Genomic DNA, 15886 nt, shown 5'->3' with positions numbered 1-15886 from the left:
GTAAAAGACATGTATATAGCTAACATGAATACAGACTTGTCTTCCAAGTCCCCTTGATAAACATGATAACTAACTTTGTAACATCAAATAAATTATTAATGAATCCCCTCAGGGCACAATGTCATACTTAAAGTATTCTTATATGAAATAGATGGTGGGGGCAAAAATGAAATGTTTTAAGATATCTCCATAAGCCAGGTATGGCAGTGTATGCCTGTCTGCAACCCCAACTTAACCTATTCAGGTACCTTGACATGGGAAAATCACTTGAGTTCACAAGTTCAAGACTGGCTTCAATAGCATAGCTAGACACAGGTCACAAACAAAAAATACAGTCACATGAAAAACAGTAAAAAGTGTTTCCAAAACCTAAAACAATGAAAAGATAGAAAAGAACACTAATCCAAAACAGAAAGATAGCAATGCCTTAGAAAACTGTCTACAGTGTACAACAGGTACGCATTTATAAAAGCTGGCTTGCTATGTTACATTCCTAGTTTCATTTCTGTTGATATGATAAAAATTCCTGAAAGAAAGAGGGATTTATTTTATCTTACAATCCTATAAGGTACCCAAAAAGATGGCTTCATTCAATCTTGGCACAAGGACAGAGAGTTCAAAACTCAGCAAGTCATAAGACCTAAAGGTCAAAGGTGTGGATATTTGACTGTCTTATTCTAAATAACAACAGACCTAATCTGAGGTGTAGCTACTCCTGACTCTCAAGGCTAGGGAAGAAACTAAATCTGAGGTATGACTACTCCTGACCTCTAGGCTAGGGAACAAGAAGTAGAAACTAAGGTGTGGTTACTGAACCCTTAGACTAAGTGAGGAAGACAAGTCTGTTCCTATACATGATACCATACTCCTCTTTTTTGGATAAGGTATATAAGAGTGGTAGAAAATAAAATTGTGGCACTTCAGTATTGACTGGTCTGCCCTCCTGACTTTTATTCTGTGTCTCTGTCTTTTTTTTTTTTTTTTTTAATCATCTATAGCTAGCCTTTACCTTATCCACACACTATTTACAATAGAAAAAGCTAAACTACCAGGACAGAAGTGACTAAATATAACAATCCCTCTTATTCATGAGACAACACCTGTTACTACTGCTAGGGGAAACCTGAAATTGCAATAGTATTTTCAACTCTATATATACACATTACTCTTCTCCTACACAACATATATACGTATCATAAAGTTTAATTTATACATAAATCAAGCAAGGAAAGCGTTAACAATCACTAATAATAGTCATATGAATGTGGCCTTTGTTGTCCTCCTATCTTTTCACACTTATCAGAAATGCCAGTACCACTTCTGTTGTACTTCAGGGTCATTAAGTGAAGTAAGAATTATAAATTCTCCATCAACCAAGAGGTAGGTATATGTCCAGATCACCAGTGAACTCTTGAAAGGTCAATGATAAATTCTAAATAAACTGATTTTTCCTACATACACTTCTGGTAAATTTTCCACACTTTAAGACTTACATGAACATAAGCTCATTTGAAACCATTAGTTTATCTCATAACCAAAGAGGAATCTAAGAGACAAACTGGGAGATAGCATGTATACACTGAGCAAAGAGATGATTTACATTCCTGGTGAAGGAAGGGTATAGTACAAGATTTTATCATCCTAATCAGATCAACATGTAATTTAAAACTCACGAGTTATTTCTGGAATAATAGAATCTTTCCATTTACTACTTTTGACATCAAGTCATTGAATTCATGAAAAGTGAAATCAAAGATAAGAGAGAGAACTAACTACTGTGCCATACATCTATGGAATGCTCTACAGGAGGATTACTTGAGATGTGTGGGTAATGGTGTGTTTGGGGTTTTTGGTGTTTTTTGCAATACCAGAAATCAACCCCCTGGAATCCTTGAGGTAATGTTCTACAACTGAGCTGTATACCCAAACCTCTGCAGATGCTTTGGTACAAAGTGAAAAAGATACACATGTATGGATGCTTTTCCTTAGAAGAACTCTATTCTATACAGGTACCCAAGAAACTTCTAACAGAGGTACAATCTTCAAGAGTAAAGGGGCCCTGGGATCAGTTCTCAACTCCAAAGGGAAAAAACAAACAAACAAACAAACAAAAAATAACAAAGAAAAGCTGGGGGAAAGATATTTCTGTCATTACTTTAGTCCTGTTCAAAAAAAAATTTTTGTATGTGTACACATAAATACATATTTCACTCATATAAAAGCACTTTGACAGAAAAATACTGGAGAAAGTTTGGCTCCCATATGGCTATCTTGGTAGATAATGGGATTTTTAAGAAGTGGGGATCACAGCTAGAGCCCTCTCTGGCTAACCCTGTAATTCCAGGATGAGGCATGATCCCAAATCACAAAATAAATTTATATTAATATTGAAAGTGAGGGAAGCCAGAGATCACTCAGTAGTGGCTTCAATATTGAACATGGGGCCACAGAGTCAATACCCTGTGATAAAAGAGATCTGCCTACTAGGAAGTGGTTGTGATTTGGAGGACTACATTCAGGAAGAATGAATGAAGTAGTTGTAACCTGAGTTCTCACAAGATGAAGGTCTTAAAGGGCCAAGACTGGTTTCTGCCTCCTCCCATGTTCCCTGTCACACCACGAAATTGTGGGCCTCTAGTATGGGGTCTCACCACTGTGATAATACCTACCATAATGTTTTTACCACAGCCAAGCTGATGACAATGCCTTGCCTTGAAACCTCCTAAACCAGAAGCTTAACAAATCTTTCTTTTGAAACTAAACAACACAGACTAGACAGCTTACAGCATCTCATTACCAAGATGAGTAACAACATCAAAAAGACTATACTCAACAATAGAGATACCCTCTTCTCAATCCTAACATATGCACACACAAAGACACTCTAAACTTTTTTCTTTTTCCTTTTTTTTTTTTTTTCTTTTGAAGAACAATTTTAGTTTCATGATATAGCAGCAGTTTTGGATGGCAGAATATGAATTAAAGCAGGATAATAAAATCCAGATTCTTTCATTTTGTATTTAATACCCTTCAGAATTCAAATCAATTTATCACACACTTTCAGTTACTTAATTACCAATGTGTCTAGAGATCAGCTTAGTCATCTTAACTGATGTTAGCAGTTCTCTAAAATCAGTCTCTTAAGTTTCCTTAGAACAAAGGAACCATTCTTCCAACAGGAAGTCTCATACTTCTCCAAAACAAATGGTCATCAAATGAAAGGTGTAGGTCTCAGTATCAGTTACTACAATACAATGGAGATACTCTGAACAATAGCAATCACAAAAATTATAACTAAAGTATCATGGTTTAATAAGGATCAAGAAAAACAAATAGGCTGAATAGGTGTTTATTCAGGGAGAAATAACTTGCAACAGAGACAGATAAACACCAGCAGGTTCCTGGTCCCAAGGATACCTCCAGATGCTCTCTGACCCAATCCCACAAGCAAGAGAATGCTCCAGGGACCCTTCCCCAGACCTAGTTCCCCCAGGTCTCCTCAGCTCCTGTCCCCACTCCCCAATGGGCGTGGTCAGTGACACAGGTAAGGACAAAGTGAGTATCTCCCTAGAAACCTAAACATCAAAGTTAAACTCCAGGTGCTAGGGATCTAGAGCCACTCTTCCAGTTTGTCTGTTTCTAACCATGTACCTAATGTTTCTCACATCCTTTGTCTTTATTCCCATTAATCCTCTCCCAGACTGAGCCTTCCAAACGACATTTTTACTTCAAAATCACAACATAATGCACTCCTAAAATAACTACTTTTTAAAGCCATACATTCTAGCACAGCCTGGGAGGCTCTGAGCTACCGGAATGTAACCCACCTCTGCACTCTGACAGTTTTCTTCACTAATGGAACTTGATAAACAAGCTCAGTCCTGCCTAGGGGTCTTTGCCCTAGGAATTATCCTCTGCAGCTCAAACCTCATGTTCTTTTTCTTACCATCAAGCAACCTTAAAATGGCCCCCACATATTTCAGTTACTCCCATTCCTTAAAGCTGTTGTCCTCATCATAGCACCATCATTTTTAGTTCTTTCTTATGTTTATTATGTATATTCCTCCCATGAGGGAAGCATGGGTCTTGCTCACAGCCACATCTTAGCAGCCTAGAACAGTTAAGGTTAAAAGAAAAAGTGTCCCAGGTAATCAATAATAGGGATCAGTAATGGCACCAGCCAATGAGCAATCTCTTCAGTGCATTAAATCTAGATGCACTGAAATTAACCATCAATGACCACATTCAGTGTTCAATAAAAGAAATGGATGTTTCCAAATAACTACAATCAGTTCAAAATCCCTGAGTGGGCAACATCCTCTCCTCTGTCTCCTAAACTTATATTTTAGCAGTCAAGATTTCAAGAAAATGTTGTCACTTCCTGAATTCCCTCAATATTAACAGAACAGCACTATTCTCTTACTCCCATGCAGGCAGAGAAGACGATAATTGCGGTTTTGCCAATAGTTATGCTTCTAGCTTAAAATTTTAATACATTATTTTTTATTTTTTCTACTTTAGTTTCCCTCAAAAGAAAAAAAAATTAGGTAAAGATGGGCAAGCGAAGGTTGCCTTCTAAATTCTTTACCGTAGTAATTGTTTTTGAATAGTGCCTTGGAATATGCCCATAATGAAGTTACCCAGAAACATCCCTATTGGTTCACTCTTCCCATTGTGAATTTTTAAAAACTTTAAAAACAGATAGTGTAAGCTCAGGATGATATTCTTCTAGGAAATGAACCACTTCCCAAATCTTGAAATGTTGTGAAATTTTCCCAGCAGGCAATCACACCACTTAATTTTTTACTGTAACTACAGCCTGAAGCAGATTTTTCCTTAAAAAAAGTTCCATGTTCCTTTTAAAATTTTAAAAACAATATACAATATCTTGGAAACTACCAACCTGTATTTTGTCAATCTAAATCATATAGTTCCAAAAACTAGCACTTCTAACCAATATATGATACAGTCTCAAATCAGGGAAATAGGAACCAATTCCTTAACCAGGAATCCACAGGTTCCTCCTTTTTTTTTTTTTTTTTTTTTTTTTAAGGTCAACGATTTTTTTGCCTTTTCTCTAAAGAGTCAATTTCGATACATTTAGAGATTGAGAGATGCACATTAACATATGGCGATTTCTTGTACCGTGCAACTGAGGCCCTAGCGAACTACGCCCCAAGGGAACACAATGCCCAGATCTCGTTTCCCTGGCTCGATTGTATGGTGGAGTAGCCACATTACACCCAAATGAGATGGGCGGTGGCAGAACTTCACCAAAAGTCTCTGCTACCCAATTCTCCTGGAACCACGCCACTGGAGGCGCTCTCTCTTCACTGCAGTTGGATCACAGTGTAGACGGGTTAGCAGCTCAACCAATTCCCCACCAGTAAGAGGGGGAGGGGATTAGAGCCAAGGATCTCCAGACGCCTGGCAAGAAGACAAGCCTAGGAAAGACTATAGGGTGGTCGTCAAAGGCCCCTCCTTTAAATAAAAGGTTTAGGCGCCGTAGCCTTTCCATTGCCACATCCAGCCCAAGGAATCCACAACCCTAGTTTCTCGATACACACCCAGCTGTTGACAGCGGCTGTGCCTACTTCGGGAGAACGATGGAATGGGGACCAGAAGGAAAAACTGGGGACTTGGCGGGGTGCACGTGATCCCCGAAACCCGGACAGACAATAAAGGCGCCTGGGCTTCCGCGGCCGCCCCACCCTTCTGCCTTCCTCCCGCCTGCGGGGGCGCCATCGCCCTGCCGCTCGCAGACAAAAGCCCCTCGGGTCCCAAGGCAGCCCTGCCTGCGCCCCCCCCTCCCGGGCCAAACACAAAGAGGGAGGGGCGTGAGGACGGCACGCGATGACACTCACCCACTGAGCCGGAGCCCCTGCGCTTGGGCGCGGCCGGCGTGGAAGGGGGCGCGGCGGGCTCAGCCAGGGGGCTCACGCCGGCTGGGGGCGGAGGCGGAGGCCGCGCCGGAGGCTCGTCGTCCTCGGGGAGCTTGGAGGGCAGGACTGCGGCAGCGGCAGGCAGGGATGGCGCGGGTGCCGTGGGGCTCCGCTCCCAGGACGGCTGCCGCTCAGGGGCAGCAGGGGGCGCGGCCGGCAGCGGCCCACGGGGCGCCGGGGGCACAGAGTCGCTCCCCAAGTCCAGCAGCGGCGAGGCGGTGGCGGGTGGCACCGGGGCGGCTGACAGCCCAGCGGCCGGCTTCCTTTCCAGCACCTCCAGCTCCTCCAGATCCTCGTCCTCGTCCTCATCGTCCTCCTCGTCCTCGTCCTCCTCGTCCTCGGGCTCCCTCACGAACTGGTACTGAAAGGCGGGAGGAGGAGGCCGGGGCGGGCTGTCCGCGGACGAGGAGACCAGAGGCGACTGGTCTAGGTCTTCCATGGCTGGTCGGTCCGAGATGATGCTGCAGCTACTGCCACCGCCGGGCCGCTTCTCCTTACAGCCGCGGGCGGTTGTGGGGGTTGGGCAGGACTGACAGGGGCCGGGCAGGCCAAGCCGAGGAAACTGCAGAGGCGACGGCTCCCTGAACAATGAGACGTCTCCTGCCTCCGCGCCCGAGATGCACCACCCGCCCTGTCCCCAGTCACAGCAGCCGCCGCCGCCCAGACGAGCGAAGGAGACAGGCCAGCAGACTCTCCGCCCAGTTTGGCGTGACTCACCTTCCCGAAGGGGTGGGGTGGCTGCCTGGCGCGGGAGACAGAGAGCCAATAGGCTGCCGAATAGAGAAGATAGACAGAAGGCCTATCCAACAGAAGTGGGAGGGGCAGGCGGGTCCTGCCGCACTTCCTCCTGCGGGCGACGTTCGGAGGGCGTGTCTTGGAGCTAGGCTCCACCCCTACCTCTAGTAGACGCGGAGTGGGGTGGGGTCCTGGCCTTGCCTACAGCTGGATATAAGTCTACCCTAGGGCGAAAGGGGAAGGGCACCTCCTGGGGATTTAGAGTTTTCCAACAAACCAGCGGAAGGGCGTTATCCTGGGGACCTCTGAGTGGAAAGTTCCCTCCCTGAAAAGGAAAACGACCGTGGAGAAAGGTGCTAATAAGACCGGATTAGGCCTTAACAGATTTTTAAAATAAAAGGCTTATTTTCAAACAAGCTCCCAAATCATAACTACCACCATATTGAAAGGGAAAAGATAAAAACAAAACACTGTTTTGACAGATCAGGTTCACTCCACTTGTAAACTGCAGGCCTGGAATGAGATAGACAAAACAGCTGTGGCTCTGGGGCTCGCTGCTAGAATGCTCTTCCAAAGAGGGCTTTTGGCCTTGCTTTCTGCTAGACTCTTAAAGTGCTAGGAGAATGAGTCACCCAGAAGGGGTAGAGAGAGGAACATAGAAATAGATGCCTTGGGAGGCAAAATTGGTTGACTGCTCTTCAGTCACCTTAGGCTGATGAGTCAACATCTCAGATGAGTCAAGCTTCCGGGAGTCGGAAGCCCTACTACACTCACTGGCTTGACATGCTAGAAAAGCTTGTCCCTTTCCCCTCCTCCACCCCCCCACCCCCGCCATGTACTTTTTTGCAAAGCTGCACTTTAAAGAAAATGGTTGAAGAACATAGAAGAATTAGCACCCAGAGGCTCAGAGAGTCCTTTCTGACACTTTTCTAAATTAGTGGCTGCATGTGTACTCTGGAGGCCTGTATTCTAACTGTTCTGTCTACATACACACTGTGTACTTTAGTGACTGGTTGCTTTAGATACTGACTGAGAGCACTGAAATAAGGTGTGATGAATAAAATACACACTGCATCTCCAGAATTCATAACAAGAAGTGTTATAATCTCTGCTTCACATTGGTTTTATGTAGTCATTGATAATATCTTGAATATATGGGGATAAGTATCAAATTCACATGTATTCCTTTTGAAGCAGCTTGTAGAACTTTTAAATGAATAGTCTAGTGATTTAGAAGATGTGTTTATCGTGGGGAAATTGTTGGTTCTTTAAGCAAATTCTTAGTCCCAACAAATTAATGTTACCCTAGATTTAAGTACTGAAAAATAATTGTAGGGGGAATGAGCTTGAGAAATGGCCCAGCAATAACTCAACTTTTTCACAGGACTGAGTTCTGTTTCCAGCACCCAAGCAGCTTACAATCACTGTACTTTCAGTTATAGAGGCTCCTTTACCCTCTAATGGCCTTCTCTGGAATCTGTCTGTACACATGTGACTCTCTCTCTCCCTTCTTCTCTCTCCCTCAAAATAACAATAAGAAAAATGCAATGGAGCTGGAAATAAGAGCACTTATTGCTCTTGCAGAGGGCCTTAGTTCAAGTCTCAACACCCACATGGTGATTCCCAACTGTCCATAGCTCCAGTTCCAGCTTACCCAAAGCCCTCTTATGACCTCAGGAGCCAGGCACCTGCATGGTACACATACATGCACACAGCATAACACTCATACACAAAAAAAAAATAATAATTCTTTAAAGAAATGTTCTTTTAAAACCATCTGGCAGTATTCATTCTGGAAAATAAGAGAGACACATGAAAAAGACATCCAACTATTCCAGCCATAGTGCTATTCTCACAAAAATGTGAGTTCATCCCAGAGTGTCCAGCCAATATAAATAAAAAAATAATGAATCACTGTTGTTTTAAACCGCTACCTTTTTAAGTAATTCATTACACAACAGAAATTAATTGAAATATCCATTTTATGTTTCTATTTTGTTTTGTTGATTCTTACAAAAAACATGCATTGGGTATGTAGTCTTTATCAGCACCAAACAAAACACAATTCCAGTTAAGGGTCACTACTCAGAAAATAGGCCATTCCAGTTCTATAATAATAAATACTGTTGCAAGATGCTTGCTACCTAAACCCTTGTGGAAAGGCTGTTTGCCTTGTAGCACATATGCCCCTCGATAGGTATATTCATGTCGACATATTGGAAGATCTGAACTTCAGAATGGGTTTGCCCATACTTGAAGAAATATGAGAGATGGATTCCAGACAATACTGTTTCAAGAGATTTCTGCCTTTTCACCTACTGAAAAGGACTTGACAGTTTTCAAGTGTACTTCTTAGTTACAATCAGTCTTTCTACTGAAAATAACAAATAAATAAACCACTGACACATGATTTTGGCATGAGTGGGGGTTTTAACAGCTTTTTCATGGTTTGCCCTACTATCTCATTGGTTTTAGGTTCCATGTAATACAGCATTTTATGAAATGCAGTTTTGTAATCCTGGTTAATGTTGATTCAAACTGCATTCAATAGTAAGAGTAAAAATAGAGATCAATGTGTCCAGCCATGTTAGTAACCCATTGACAATTTAGTGTTGGACCTAAATTAGCCAGAAAATTGAACCAGCTTGCTTATCTATGGACAGATGAATGGAAATATGGAAGAATACCTGCTATGATGTGTATGGAGTAAGGTTTTTCCGCCCGCCACTGGTCTAGTCCCGCCACCATGCCAGCCCCAATTAACACACTGAGACTCTGTATTTGGTATAATGCTGTTGGCCAGGTACTAGTTTTTTGTCTGCTAGCTCTGTCTTAATTATTAACCCATTTCTATGTATTTTCACATGATCTTACCAGGGAGAGGCGGCTGGCGGTTCTGCTTTCTCCAGACTCTCCATCTTGACTCCCCTTCCTCCTTCCTCTTTTCTCCTTGTCTCCTAGTCCCTCCTATCTTCCTTTCCTATTGGCCAACAGTGCTTCATTCATTAACCAGTATGAGAAACATTTACAAAATGGCATCTCCCATCAATGATGTACAGGGAAAGTGGGTACTTTGTGAACTTCCCTATGACTGTTTGCTCAGTGTTGTGTGTGATAGCCAGGCACTGAGATCCATTTCGAACAAACTGAATGCTAATATTGTCTCCAGTGATGTGCTGACAGTGATCCTGGCTATTGTTGAGGGCTGGAGCTCCTATGTTAGTGTCACAAGCAGCTGTAAAGACAGTACTACTCCAATGGCTGCTGAAGGCCTAAGTGGGCTGCTTGCCACCCAGAATACAGGTGTCAGTTGCTATGAAACATGGATGAGTTCAGCAAAGAGGATCTCCCAGCTCTGGTAAGGGAAAACAACCTCAACCCTAGTCAATATGGTACTGCCACCATGTGCATCTAGGAAGCTTAGGCAACTGATCCAGGCATGTTTCTGTGTGTAGATCTGAGCAAAAGCCTTCCTGGTCATGTTGTCATTCTGGGGGCCCTGAATACAGCTCACCATCTCAATGACTACTCTGAGGTAAGCAACATGAAATTCTTGGAGAGGACCAGGGCAGAATAGGATAGATGGCTTACTCAGTAACCCAGGGTACTGGTCTGATTATCACACAGGGCCCTTTATCTATAATTACCATTGCTACTACCAAAGTAGGAAAGGGCTGTCAACTGCTGTTTGTTGCTCAGTGGTGAAAGACATCCCATCTACAACTCCTGGTTTGACTATGTGTGCAGGCATTGACACCTTCTAGGCCCTCATTCAGCTTCCTAAAGTAGGCTCTGACTACTCCCTAGTGGGAGCTGGGCAAAATACTGCCCAGACCTGTGCACCCACTTTAACCCCAGACTTGTTTCCAGTTCTGAAACAAGAATTTGTGATGGGGCAGCCAGCCCTTCAGTTAAGCAAGGCCAGATACAGAAGCAGCAAAACAAAGCCTGTTTGGGTTCAACCAGACTGGGAAAAGTCAGGTGGTCTCCAGAAGCAGCCAGATAGACCGTCTCTAAACTTCTCCTGATGTCCTTACTCCAAAGATTCCAGAAGAGGATGCAGTGGCCACAGTAGTATAAGAACAGGTTAGGCTTTCAGAGGCTAAAGATGAGAATAAGGCACAGACCATGTTCTGGAAGGGCACAGGGAACCATGTGTGACAAGCACAGTACCTACCCTTGGCACCAAGATTCTACATGCTGGACTGTGGACTCAGTGACCCCCTCCTCTCAAGGATCCGTCCTCCAGACCCAGCTTCTCCTCCTAAAGCAGACTCAGCTGCACCAGTTGAGGCTCTTGGATATGTGCAATGGTCCCCCCCTTGCCCCCCGCCCGTGCAGGTCTGATGCCATCTTTGCTGCTCCTCAGTCTTTCATCTGTCCTTCTCCCCAGGCTTCCCCTTTCACTCCTTTCTTTTCTCCCTTCTTCTGCCCCTGTTTCTCTTTTCCCCTAAGGACTCCCTTCTTTTCCACACTTCTCTCTCATCCTCTTCATACACAGAGGAACTAGCTATGCAGGAAGTCATCATTTAGAAAGCTTTCTAGGGATGGAGAGATGGCTCAGTGGTTAAGAGTAATGATTGCTCTTCCAGAGGGCCCAAGTTCAACTCGAAATACCAACATGGCCCCTCACAACTATCTGTAACTCCAATTCCAATGGACCCAAAACACATGGCAAAACACTAATGCATATAAAAAATTAAAAAATAGAGATGCTTTCTTTCCTTCCTGGGAAATGTATTTCTTCATAAACAAAATCTGTTTTTGATTCACATGGTGCATGACCACATGATTTTTTAAAGGGCTTTTGTATTTCTTTATTACCTCATTCTGTAAAATTATTATTGCCCTTCTTTAAAAGCTACTGTGAGTTTACTACTTTACAAGAAACTCAAATAGATTTGGGGCTGCTCTCTTTAACCTGATTTAGGAGGCAGGTGCTGACCAGCTCTTGGGTGCATCCCAATAAAAATCAAGCTTGCTTCAAATTTGGTTCAATTTGTGGTAGAGGTCTTGTAAGAACTCTGGCATTATGCTGGCATATCACCTGGCAGATCACTCAGGCAGTACCCTGGTCAGGGTTCCATGGGTATATAGTCTGAATGCAGGTGGGGAAACACACTACCCCTCACTCATCCAACCCCAGCCCACTTCTGAAGAGGAGACAGTCCTGTCTCCCTCTTCTCTTCTGCCCTCTATCTCTGTATCTCTTTACCTCCCCCCACCCCACTCGCTTCCCTTCCTAATAAAACTTCTCACTTAAGCGCTGTCTGCCTGGTGTGTTTGTCCCTATCCTGCTGTGGAATCTACCAAGGTTCCCCCATGTGCTTTATTCCTAACAATCCTTATTCTGACCATTGGGATTAATGAACAGGAGGGAAAACATGCCTGATACTGGAAACTTGGCCAACTTCCTGAGGTCATGGATCTTAGAAAAGAATCAACTACAGCCACTTTTCTAGACCCACACAGTTCTACATTCTAAATTGTATCCTCACACCCACAGATATGTGTAGCTACCACCCCTCATCAAAGAAGCTTCTCTTTTCAGCAAATAGAGGCATCATAGAAAACCACAATTGCACACAATGCAGAGATCAATGCTTCATTGGGAGCCCAGCCCCAGTGGATAAATCTACATGACAGCTCCTGCATCTGTGGGTCGCAACATCTAGGAAGAGGGAGTGCAAAGATTGTTAGAGCCAGAATGCCAGGAAGTCTGCTGTGAAACAGTCTTTCCTAGAAATGGCTGTACAAACAATTACCTGAACAATAGCAATATCAGTAGACATGCTAACACAAAGTGAGGGAGAAATCTCATGGGCTCCTTCCCACACCTGAGCAAGAAACTATAGACAACTGGTGACACCTGAGAGAGGGAAGGTTAGCCTTTCCCAGAAATGAGCCTCCTAATTTGTTGTTAACAGAGTGATGAGTCCTGAAGTCCTAGACACACAAACAACAGAAATAAACTCAGCAATGTAAAATGAAGTTAAAAAATTAAAACATGGACTCAGCAGGTTGCATTTACATATTTGTGCATACATATACATACACTGTGTATATGTAACAACAGTAATCACAAAGAGGGGTCTCACCTTGAGGGAGGCATGGAAAGGAGGGAGGGGACTTAGGAGGGCCAGGGAAAGAAAGAGAAGAGGTAATATTAAAAATAAAAATATTTTTAAGCTGGGCAGTGATGTCACACACCTTTAATCCCAGTACTTGGTAGGCAGAGACAGGTGGATCTCTGTGAGTTTGAGGCCAGGTTGGTCTACAAAGCTAGTTCCAGGACAGCCAGAGCTGTAACACAGACAAACCCTGTCTTGAAATTTTTTTAACTTTAGATTTTTTATGCATAAGTGTTTCGCCTGTGTATATGTACATATACCAAATGCATGCCCACTGAAGTGTGAAGAGGACATTATATCCCCTGTAACTACAGTTATGGATAGTTGTAAGCTATCATGTGGGTGTTGGAAATCAAGCCCTGATTCTCTAGAAGAGCAGTTAGTGTTCCTAATGACTGAGGCATCTCTCTAGCACAAATTGTTTTAAAATTAGTAAATCAACAATACTCCTAACACCAGTTTTCTTTCCCAAGAAATCTAGGCACAGGAATGTTGTATTTTCTGCCTGGGGCTTTTTAAATAAAACAAACTCATTTTCCTTTAGTTATTAAAAAGTTGTTGTGGGACTAGAGAGATGGTTCAGTAGTTGTAGTTCTTGCAGAGGACCCAGGTTTGATTCCTAACACCCATGGTGTTAACAACTGTCCACAACCTCAGTTCCAGGGAATCCAGTGCCCTCTTCTGATCTCCTTGAACACTAAACACATAGTATGAACAAAATATTCATACTCAAAAAAATATTTTTTAAATAACAAGGTTTTTAGAATTTAAATTTTATTTTACCTTTATTCATTATCCTGAGTAAAATTTTTTCCTTTCAAGTGGTAAAAGAAATATAAGTCACAGCTGGGCAATAGTGGTGCACTCCTTTAATCCCAACACTCCGGAGGCAGAGGCAGGTGGACCTATATGAGTTCAAGGCCAGCCTGGTCTACAGAGCAAGTTCCAGGACAACAAGGTAACATAAAGAAACCCTGTCTCAAAAAATTAAAGATGGGGTGAAAAAAGAAGGAAAAGAAGTGTAAATCACTTATGAATTTCCAATGTTCATCTAATGAATTGAACATGGCAAAGCATGCATTTCCATCCTTTGCAGTCCAAACTGTCAAAATGTCATTAAAGCAAAGAGAATAAGGGAAAAACACTACCGGGAATAAATAGTTCAGTGACTCTTTGGATGGAAGAGAATTACTGGCTTGGCAGAATGGATGAAGTCACAGCTCAAATAATCTCTGAAGGGACAATAGCAACTAGAAACAAAGCAGCTCTGGCAGTGACAGGGTAGAAGACAACAGAGAAAGGAAGAACAGCTTTGTCTCCAGACACCACCCCACCCCCCTCCACTGCTCTCAGAGAGCTTGAACTGAGGCTGTCATACATCTCTGCTCCTCTGCACCCTGCCCCTCTACAGCCCATTCTTCCAGCAGAGAGACCTCATGACTCCTATGTGGAGAAAATTGGCTCAAGAGAAAATTTTCAGTTGAGCAACATCTGTGGTGCTTGAGGATTAAGGCTGCCTAGTGCTGCCACTCAGTCTAACATTCTACTTCCTTCTCCACAGAGTCCAGTCCAGTTTTTTGTTTGTTTTTCAGTTTTGCACTATGTCAAAAGAAATTTATGGATAAAGGAAGGAAAAACCCTACAATTAATATTTAGGATATCACTTCCATGAAACAAAAAACGCAACAAATACAAAGTTAAAAATCAGAGACAAGTCTTTCCAGTTTGGGTCCCGGCAAAATGGCTCCCGTGAAGGGTGGCGAGAAGAAGGGCTGTTCTGCCTTCAACGAGGTGGTGACCCGGGAGTACATCATCAATATCCACAAGCACATCCATGGCGTGGGCTTCAAAAAGCATGCTTCTCGGGCACTCAAAAGAAATCCGGAAATTTGCCATGAAGGAGATGGGGACCCCAGACTTGTGCATCGTTACCAGGCTCAATAAAGCCATCTGGGCCAAAGGAATAAGGAACGTTCCGTACAGTAACCATGTACGTTTGTCCAGAAAACGTAAAGAGGACGAGGACTCACCAAACAAGCTGTATACATTGGTAACCTACGTGCCTGTTACTACATTCAAAAATCTACAGACAGTCAATGAGAACTAATCTGCTGATTGTCAAATAAGTTGGAGAACTGCGGGGGGGGGGGTCAGAGACAAGTTTAGAAAATAAAATCAATTGTATGTTCATAGCATTCTCAATAGACAAAGACTCATACCACCAAATAGTCATCAATACATGGCTAGAAAAATAGAGTATGGCATACAGGTACAATGTTATAGTAACTGGCCTTTAAAAAGAATGAAATGCTCATGTATGTTACAACACAGATGAACCTCAGAGACACTATGTGAAGGAAAAGAAGCCAGAAGAGGACAGAAATTCTACCTATATAGCTACTTAAGAAAATTCAATTTTTAGAGACAGAAAGAATAATGAGCACTGGAGGGAAGTGTAAGGGAAAAATGGAGAGTCTTAATGATTGCAGTTTCAATATGGATGATGAAAAATTCTGTAGCTGTACAGGGAATGACTGTATGACACATGACACTATGAATATACCCAGCGCCCCTGCACTGTTTTCTTAGGAATGGTTGAAACCAGGGACCAGAAATGTAGCTCAATGGTGGAGTATTTCCTAGCATTGCCCTAGTTTTGATCCCTAGCACTGGAAAAAAAAAAAAAAGTACTAAAAAGATAAATTTTATACCATGTATAGTATACCACGCAAAATTTTTAATTGCAATGTGTTTAATTAAAAGACACATTAGAAGATAAGGTTGAAGAATCTCCAAGGATTTTGTTGTTTTGTTTTGTTTTGTTTTTTGTCCCCCCCCCCAAGGGTTTCTCTATGTAAAAGCTCTGTCTGAACTAGAACTCACTTTGTAGGCCAGGCTGGCCTTGAACTCACAGAGGTCCACCTGCCTTTGCCTCCCAAGTGCTGGGATTAAAGGCATGTGCCACCACTGCCCATAAGGGAGATATTTCTTTAAAACAACAAAAAGTTATATCACAACAAATAAGTGAAAACGAATATAGGGTAAAAAGGGCCAATGAAAGAATACCCTGGCTGTAAG

The 15886-nt window shown here is 42.8% G+C and overlaps 1 protein-coding gene and 1 pseudogene across 1 annotated transcript in view; one reads left to right on the top strand and one right to left on the bottom strand.

Moving 5' to 3' along the window:
- The window catches only part of Rtn4 (reticulon 4), a 53295-nt gene extending 46641 nt beyond the window's left edge, over positions 1 to 6654 (bottom strand). Inside the window, exon 1 of the mRNA XM_051200713.1 lies at positions 5865 to 6654. Within this exon, the coding sequence (XP_051056670.1) occupies positions 5865 to 6381 (517 nt within the window). The 5' untranslated portion in view covers positions 6382 to 6654. The remainder of the gene's footprint in view (positions 1 to 5864) is intronic.
- A 7885-nt stretch (positions 6655 to 14539) lies between these two features.
- On the top strand, positions 14540 to 14915 carry LOC127234017 (60S ribosomal protein L31-like; annotated as a pseudogene).
- The last annotated feature ends 971 nt before the right edge of the window (positions 14916 to 15886 follow it).

This window comes from Phodopus roborovskii, unplaced genomic scaffold (assembly GCF_943737965.1).
Source record: "Phodopus roborovskii unplaced genomic scaffold, PHOROB, whole genome shotgun sequence".
Taxonomy (NCBI): Eukaryota; Metazoa; Chordata; class Mammalia; order Rodentia; family Cricetidae; genus Phodopus; species Phodopus roborovskii.
Note: the sequence above shows the minus strand (reverse complement) of the source record. Positions and strands in the feature narration are given on the sequence as shown.